Below are 9,441 nucleotides of genomic sequence, written 5' to 3' on the forward strand. Positions count from 1 at the left end.
AAATATTGACACTTTAGGCACAATTTGGACATGTTCAGTGTGGGGTGTACTCACTTATGTTGCCAGCTGTTTAGATGTTGATGGCTGTGTTTTGAGTAATTTTCAGAGGAAGGTAAATCTATACTACTATACAAGCTGTACACTGACTACTTTAAGTTATATCAAAGTGTCATTTCTGAAAAATTTGCAAAAATGGGAGGGGTGTACTCACTTATGTGAGATACTGTATATAATGCGGACATTATATACATCTTGTATATGAAATGTCTTTGTTGCTGTTGCATTTTTTTGAACACATCTGTCATCTGCATCCAGGCACTGTCTCAGTGTCATACAACAGACAACAACTACCAAGAAGAACGGTGATGTGCTACGATCCACCTCACACACAAACTAACAAACAAACGCTTACCTGACACGATACTCGAGTGATGATGTTGTAATCTAGACTACTGAACGACTTCAACACAGAGTCCACTGTGCCTGTTCATACCAGTTATCCTGTAGCACTAATGCCAGGCCCAGTGAAGCCAGGTAACCACAGAGAGCCATACCAAGTTAAACTTGCTTTGTGATACAGGTCCCTGATCCCAGAAGAGCTCAGAACAAGACGTGGGACTCCTCACCTGAAAGTTGTGTACCACAGTAATGTGTTTAGGGGGCCTAGAGCTCTTGGCATGGTTCACCACTGAATCTCTCTTCAGACCAGGGATACGGCACGACGACAGCACTTCATAGTACTGATTCATACACAGGGCCTTCCCTCCCAGATGCTCGACTGGTAGTGTCTCACTGCAAGACAAACAAGCTCTGTCATTAAACACCAACTCAACTACAACATCATTTACAATACTCTTCCATTTACTCAGTATCACTGACGCTACTACATTCAGTGGATACTGCAGCACTGCACTGAGTAAAGTAGTGCTGCCTCCATCTCTGATACACAGTGAAGACTCAGCTAGTTAGTTGCACTATCATACAAAGTCCAGTATCCCATGACATGGGTTTATTATTGTGTAACAAGACAATTATTTCAAATGATACAATCAACAAAATATACATTATATGACATAGCTGGGTGAAAAGATGTTTGTTTTGAATTCAAGTTGATAAATCAGATTCCAGAACAACAAGTAAAAATCAGGGGGTTTGTGAAGAATGCTAATAATGCCAATAACTTAATTAACATCCACAATTAATATAATTGTGGATGTTTGTTCCAATACTTAAGAAATGTTTGGTAGGCTGTCTGAACCCATCTGATCTTTTTATTTGTATTAACTATAGGCAGTAATAGCAACTGGAAGCTCAGAGATAAAACCACAAATAGGACAAAACAGAGCAGCACAGGTCAATAAGGAGAGTGTTATAAGCATAGAACTTACTTGTCAATCATTGTCTTGAAGTCCAAAACACCTGCTATCAGTTTGGCAGCAAACCTAAACAGACAGAACATTATAACTACTATTCTGATGTTGGTTAAATGGAATACAGTGAATGAATAAAAGTTACAACTGTGCACTTTCTAGAAACATCACTTTTAACAAACAGAATTGATGACGGCATAGTGGAGCTGCATGATATGAAAATACAGTATGTGGTGGTAATATTTAGCAAAATGAGACATACTTTATTAGGGGCCGTACACATGCAACGTCTTTAACCACCTGGAATGCACAAGGTGAGGCGCTGTGTGACTCTTGTGCCTTTTCTGTGCCAGCTTTCAAGAGTGCGGTGGCAGATTGCGTCTGAAGTTGCTAAACAACCTCAACAAGCACCGTATCACAGCCTATTTGCCTGAAATCCTGAGTGCAGAGCTGATCTTCCAGGTGCTGTTTGTGTGTGGGCTATTGTCCATAGGACAGATGTAAAGCTCTGGATAGCTCTGCACTAAAATGATCAACTTCTTCTCCATATTTATCACAGACTGATATTTACGAATGAAGGAAGACATATCTGTCGGCTGTGATTGGCTGGTCCTCGTAGCATGGCATGCAGTGCGCACTTCTGTGTTCCAAAAGTTGAACTCAGTGTATCTCAGGGTGCAGCTGTTGTGCTCTGAAAAATAGGTGCTCGGGAGCCCGTGAGTGCTGCAACGGTGTTGCTCTGGCATTGAGCATGCCTACCGTGCATCTACATTGAAAACAATGGATTTGAGGTCACAAAAAACACGGCATGTGTACAGCCCCCTAGAATGCAGTTGTTATATAATTGGGCCAGAGCTTAAAGTACTTTTTACTGTGTGTATGCACTGATGAATGTAACTTTTAATATTACCAGCACCAATTTTTTATGTCCTGCACCATTTGGTGTATTTGTCTTCCTTTCTCAACAGTGAAATTTCAGCAAACCTTTCAAGAAACACATTTATTCATTCATTGTGAGAGTATAAAGGTGAGGGCATTTTCGGTGTCTTAAAATATCATCAAAGCTGACTTTCACTGTACAGTAATGTAAGGTAGAAGTACTTCAAATTTTATACGGTCATGGGAATATTTTGTGCAGCTTCTCAGCAAACCTAATAGGCAAACTTTTTTTCAGTCATATTAGGACTTCTTTGATGTCACATATTCAACATGATTTATGTGTAATAAATCATTGCATCGTCATTTTTGGCCACTCAAAGTAAAGGTACCATAGCACAAATGGACGGCATCAAAATTCAAATGGCCGCTGGCTCGACCCCAGTGTTTTACAGTGCTGTTGTCTCTGTCTTGTCTATCTGTCCTCTTTTTCACTCCATGACATTATCAAATATGTTTCACACACGCATCTTCCCCCCAGATGGACACCTAAAATTAGTGTCACTATTTCAGCATCTGATCAAATGTCTCCCCTTCTGTTCCTGAGATATGACATTGAGTAATGGCCAGAAAGGTGTGTTTGCATAACATTATGATGTCACAGTGAGGTTGACCTTTGACCTTTGGATATAAAATGTCATCACTTCATCATTATATCCTATTATAAAACAGTTAGTTCCGACCGAGTCATTTGATTGGACGAGAGGCATTCAATGAGTGCTGATATAGAGTACAACATCACTGGGACATGTAACAGTAAAATCACTCCGCTCACAGGTGTTATAAATATAAATACAACCGTTAATTAACCAACTGTCACACTCGCAAACTGACACTATAGCGTTACACCAAGAGGATGGATATTATTATTACTGATGAGGGAGAGTGGAAGCTGAATCCGGCCGTGCCAACATCCAGGTTTGCCAACGTTTCATCAGCCGAACTGGACGAAGTTACACAGTTGCAGATCAATGTAAATACAAAGTAGCTTGTGAGTTCCTGGCGTGTGTGCTGAATTGCCTGGCAACAGACTGGGGGAACTGTTTTTTTTCCCACGGAGCTACATAACATACTTAAATAATTTATTTCATCACCTTTTGTTAACATTTCCTTACTCAGCATTGCTGTTTAAGCTGTTGTTGAACTGTTGTATAAAAGCAATATCACACTCGAGGTTGTGACACTGTACTGTATATCATCACGGCTGTAATTGTCTTCGGCATGAGGGCCGCAGGCCAAGTGCCTATGACCGAATCACAACTGTGACGATATACAGTACAACATCACTCATGTGATACTGCTTAATTACACATCTGTGTGAAATTTTGTCACACATGAATCCTAGAGTTATGGCCAAAAACATGTATTGTGAGGTCACAGAGACCTTTGACCACCAAATTCTAGTCAGTTCATTTTTGAGTCGAAGTGGACATTCGTGCCAAATTTGGAAAATTCCCTCAAGGCCTTCTTGAGATATCAAGTTCACGAGAATAAGATGGACAGACAGGCAGACAACGTAAAAACACAATGCCTCCGGCCATGGCTATCATCTGCGTGGGGGTAGGCTTGGGCGGTATCTAATTTTTCATAACTTCCTGGAATTTCACTGAGGTATATAGTATATGAGTGCGGCGCCACGCTGCTACATGCTGTTAATGAATTTAATAGAAAGATGAGTGTCTGTATTTTTGACGGTATTGAAAATTTTACTGCCAGGATTTTTAAATACCCTGATACACCGTAAAACCGTTATCCCGACCAAGCCTAGTCAAAGGCATAACAAAAATGTAGCTAACCAGACTGTAGCTGAAAGTGATGACACCTTAAAAGTTGTCATAATTGTTGCCAAACACATGCTTTGTGTGTGTACATGTGATCACCTTATTTGTCCCTGCTTGTCACTGAAGTTCATGTGGGGCAAGACTAGTCCAGGACTTGAATGAACCACCACAGGCAACCGATAATCAAGATAAGCAACCTGCACCCACCACTGCGACAACTATAGAGACACAGAGACACACGGACACAGACACAAGTAGTAACAGATTGACATTACTGGCAGAATAATACAGTTTATAAAAAAGGAAATCACGAAAATGTCAGTGGGGTTTGCAACTGAATTGTGTGGCTAGCGAAAGAAAACGGGTTCTGTCAGGGAAGCCTTGAATCATCACACATCATAATACTTTCTTAATTCAAAATGTCAAAGTCTCACCCAGTTCTCTGTTTTCTGTGCTCTCTTTTCCAGGCTTTTCTGAAGTTTCTCTCCGACCCCTCCTGCTTTCTTAAACTCATCCACCAGCTCTTTAGTGTGCGTCAGTTGGTCCATCTCCAGGATGGGCTCCAAGGCACTGATGTAACGCTCGCAGGTCTGCTGCAGAGGGGGGACGGGCAGAGTGGGCAGTCCCTTTTGGTGGGTCAGGTATCTGCCAGGGACCCGAGTTGCTGATACAGGCTTCACCAAGTGACAAGGTTTTATTAAGCCACAGGGCTTCACCATCCCCACCTTCACCTGAGAGACAAAGAGTGACAAATTGGGAGAGTCTAGTGCAGACATTTCTAGTCGCCTCTTTTTCTGCTCTGCTAAATTCATTCACATATGCCTATTTTGCGAGTGTCGGTGGTGCTTTTTGTGATCGGCTTTGGATGGTGGTGGTGTGTGGCTGCAAGTCATGGAGGAGGATGAGGATATTAGTCTATAAACTCTCCTCCTGCTGACTTCTTCTAGCTAGGTGCCAGCTAACCAGGTCGTGGTTTTCAAATGTAAAATCAGTAAATATCAAGGAAAAAGATGGAGAAGACTGGCACCAGTCAAACTAGCATCCTGCTAGCCACTGTACAGGTAAGACTCTTTCTCTATATGCCAATCTAACAGAGCAAAGGACAAGTGGAGGTGTGTCCTTTATGGTGAAAAAGGACTGGTGTGACAGTGGGAATGTGAGGTGTTGACCTGCTCCTGTTTACTCTACACCACAAGAGGAATAAACACTCTGGATCACTGCTATATGACGTTCAGATGGAATGCAGAGCGGTACTGTCCGTGTTCGGGGGGAGCAACCATGCAACCATCTTGTTGAGGTAAAGATATGTAAACAAACCATGACACATACCCCCAGTGACACAAGAGATGGAGCCAATCAGTGTCTGGAGCACGTTCCAGAATGCTACAGTCAATGTCAGTGATGATATCAATGAATTCACAAAGTCTACGGTGGATTCAATTTATAAACCAACAGAAGCAATTTAACCCAAAACTACATTTAAATCATTCCACAACCAGAAACTATGGATTACTAGAACAATCCAGAAACATGAACAATTATAAAGCAGCAGCCAGCAATGTGAAAGGGAGCTGATAGTATCGCATCTCACTGGAGTTGTACCTTGTATGAATTTATGTGACAAATAAATGATGATTGATTGATTGATTCATTCATTCATTGAATGAATGAATCATTGATTGATAGATATTATTTCTCAAAAAATATAAAATAAAAAATACATGTCTGTCAGGGACATTATAAACAAGATCAATGTGAATTGGCTTCTTTTATTTTTAATCTGTTCAAGGCCTTTGTTAAATAAACGGATTTGACTAATCAGGATTCTCAGTGGATTTTCTTGGTGTTACACCAAAATCAGTGGCCAGTGGGTTTATAAATTGTGACCCTTTCTACAACCCCAATTCCAAAAAAGTTGGGACGCTGTGTGTAATGTAAATAAAAACAGAAAGCAATGATTTCTAAATCCTTTTTGACCTATATTAAATTGAATACAGTACAAAGCCAAACATTTAATGTTTAAACTGATAAACCTTATTGTTTTTTGTAAAATATACACTTACTCTGAATTTAATGCCTACGACACATTCCAAAAAAATTGGGACAGGGGCATGTTTACCACTGTGTGACATCACCTTTTCTTTTTACAACACAATTAGGCATTTGGTAACTGAGAATGCTAATTGTTGAAGTTTTTAAACTTGTTGATATACCACTTCAGATGCTCAACAGTCAAGTGTCTCTGTTGCTGTATTTTGCGCCTCATAATGCTCCATACATGTTCAGTGGGAGATAGGTCAGGACTGCAGGCAGGTCAGTCTAGTACCTGCACTCTTTTACTACAAAGCCATGCTCTTGTAACAAATGCAGAATGTGTCTCATTGTCTTGCTGGAATAAGCAGAGACCTTCCTGAAAAAGACGTCGTTTGCATGGCAGCATATGAGGCTCCAAAACCTTTATGTATCATTCAGCATTCATGGTGCCTGGCTTTGAACTTTGAGCTGGTCACAATCTGGATGGTCCATTCCTCTTCACCCCGAAGGACACAACGTTCATGATTTCCAAAACAATGTGAGATGTGGACCAGTCAGAACACAGCACACTTTTCCAATTTGTGCAAGTCCATCTCAGATGAGCTCGGGCCCAGAGAAGTCTGGCTTTCACTTTGCATGGTAGAGTCTTAAAAAGCATTTGCAGATACAATTACAAACTGTGTTTACTGACAATGGTTTCCCAAAGTGTTCCCAAACCCATGCAGTAATATCCTCTACAGTCATGTCAGTTTTTAATGCAGTGCTGCCCGAGAGGTCAAAGTTCACGGGCATTAAATGTTGGTTTTCAGCCTTGCCCCTGTCATGCAGAGATTTCTCCATCTTGATGATATTATGGATTGCAGATGGTAAAATACATAAATTCCTTGCAATTGTGCATTAAGAAACATTCTCAAACTATTTGACTATTTGCCCACGTAGTTTCTCACAAAGCGATCATCCCTGCTTGTGAGAAACTAAGCCTGTCGAAGATACCTCTTCCAAGTTTGAACATCAAATATTTTGCCTTTATATTGTTTTCAATCAGATAAAAGTCCAAAAATATTTAGAAATCATTGCATTTTGTTTTTAATTTGCGTTACACAGCTTACCAACTTTTTTGGAACAGGGGGTTGTAAAGCCCATTGAGGTATATTTTTGGCAGCATATGAATTATATGTGATGACCTTAAAAGCGACATGTCACCAGTGGAGGGCAGCATGCACTCATTTTCAACTGGACGTTACCCCGGAAAACTTGTCAACAACATTAACAAGAAGTAAATGGCATTGCTAAAACGAACATAAATAATGTATAAAGACCATATTCGGTTCCACGAGCACATGTGATTTATTGTACGACGATAGTGCTGTGGTTGCCTCATCTAACGTGAACGCTGAATGCTTCAATTCGGATTAATTAAAAACAAGTATCTTGCACCATCTGTTTCTGTAAACTGTAGAACAACTTCGAGAGATCCGTCACTAAAACAGCTAGCCTCGGAAAACCGAAATCACATTTAAAGCCTTTGTATGTTACTTGACTGTGCTAATGTCATGTGTAACGTTATTTAACGTTAAATTGTCTTCACAAATGTTGCTGCAAGCAGGTGCGTTTGTTGACATGACATGGCTAACATGTTAACTTTCTTATCTTCCCCAGCTCAATAAAAGTAAATGTTTAGTCTCGATCGAGCTTGTCCTTCAGAGTCTTCTGGCGACATTCAATCTTAGCCAACTACAAAATCACCTTTGACCCAGATGGCTCAGCTAAACGTGAACTACCGCTAATGTCACTTGAGTACATAACGAGCTACGTTAGCAAATGTTGCTAACAGCTAATGTTAGCAAACATTCCTTTACCATCTAGTTAGCGTTTGCTAAGTTAACTAGCTTTCACTGATCAATCGCCATACGGCTTACGTCAGTGATTATCAAGGCAATTATATTTATACATGTCAATAGCTTAAATTGGCTTTTGCCAGTGTAAACAGGCATATTAGTCTGATAAAGGTGCGTTCCTTACCATAGTTCTGCTGCAAATGCCCCACATTCTGTCAATGAAACGCCCACAGACCCAGATCAGTCAACACTCTAAGTCCAGCACAGATTAGCTTGAAGCTAAAGCTAGGTATTTTACAGGGGTTCTGTCGGACCTTCTGCAGACAGGCTTGAGGGGACACTCGTGAATTTACAACCGCACGTCAGCTGCTCAAAACAGTACCAGGGTAGAGTTGCTCAGCTGTACAGGCTGCTTATCCAGCTGCAATAAAGAAGTGGTGGGTGTGAGTGATTTAAGTCACCTTGATATGCTACCTGCAGTGTTTCCAATTGAAATACATGCAAACTTTGTTTCAGTATTATTTGTGTAAGTAGATCGAGAAAATTTGTAAACTCATAAAGATTTTGCAAATATAAAACAAACAAATTACACTAAAAAAAAAAGACTCAGTGTGCATAAAATTCAAATTTGCATTGGTAGAGTTTAGATTCACAAATAAAAACTGGATTCACAAGTATCTGTTTGAAACTTGGAAATCTTAGGGACTGTCTGTTATTTATTCAACTCAATTCAATTCAATTCAATTCTATTTATAAAGCCCAATATCACAAATCACAATTTGCCTCACAGGGCTTTACAGCATACAACATCCCTCTGTCCTTATGACCCTCGCAGCGGATAAGGAAAAACTCCCCCAAAAAAACCCTTTAACGGGGGAAAAAATGGTAGAAACCTCAGGAAGAGCAACTGAGGAGGGATCCCTCTTCCAGGACGGACAGACATGCAATAGATGTTGTACAGAACAGATCAGCATAATAAACAGTAATCCGTATGACACAATGATACATAAAGAGAGAGAGAGAGAGCTGCAGGACAGACAGTATGACAGTAGTTACAATAACATTAATTTTAGTAATACTATTATAATATACGGTAATATAATAACAGTAATTGTGGTAGCATATGTCTTTAGCATATATTGATATATGATAGTATATGTATGTGACAATAATAGTGATTTATGCGGGGGGAGGGGTGGTACAAAAGCTGGGAGGCATGTCAAATATTTTTCAAGCACTGAGGAGGGATTTATGTGGGTTCGAGCCCTAAGGGCAGGAGTAAATTAAATACTAGCCTAAATATTTGTAGCTTTGGGAGGGTCAAAAAAACAAACAAAAAAAGTCACATCCCAACAACACCCCTCCTCTGATAAGTAAAGTAAAACAGTCCCTTACTTTAAGTAAAAATATTTGAAATTAGCTCATTCAATTATTTATCGTTTAATTTATCTTGGAATTACGCAAGCACGGAAAGAAAGTTGT

General features: G+C 40.0%; 1 protein-coding gene across 1 annotated transcript in view; it reads right to left on the minus strand.

Moving 5' to 3' along the window:
* The window catches only part of crata (carnitine O-acetyltransferase a), a 26,977-nt gene extending 18,589 nt beyond the window's left edge, over positions 1-8,388 (minus strand). The window contains exons 1-5 of the mRNA XM_050052999.1: positions 8,144-8,388; positions 4,522-4,818; positions 4,187-4,305; positions 1,389-1,442; positions 627-792 (exon numbers count right to left, since the gene is read on the minus strand). Coding sequence (XP_049908956.1) covers positions 627-792; positions 1,389-1,442; positions 4,187-4,305; positions 4,522-4,818; positions 8,144-8,170 — 663 coding nt within the window. The 5' untranslated portion in view covers positions 8,171-8,388. The remainder of the gene's footprint in view (positions 1-626; positions 793-1,388; positions 1,443-4,186; positions 4,306-4,521; positions 4,819-8,143) is intronic.
* Between the last annotated feature and the right edge of the window lie 1,053 nt (positions 8,389-9,441).

Source organism: Epinephelus moara, chromosome 9 (assembly GCF_006386435.1).
Source record: "Epinephelus moara isolate mb chromosome 9, YSFRI_EMoa_1.0, whole genome shotgun sequence".
Classification (NCBI taxonomy): Eukaryota; Metazoa; Chordata; class Actinopteri; order Perciformes; family Serranidae; genus Epinephelus; species Epinephelus moara.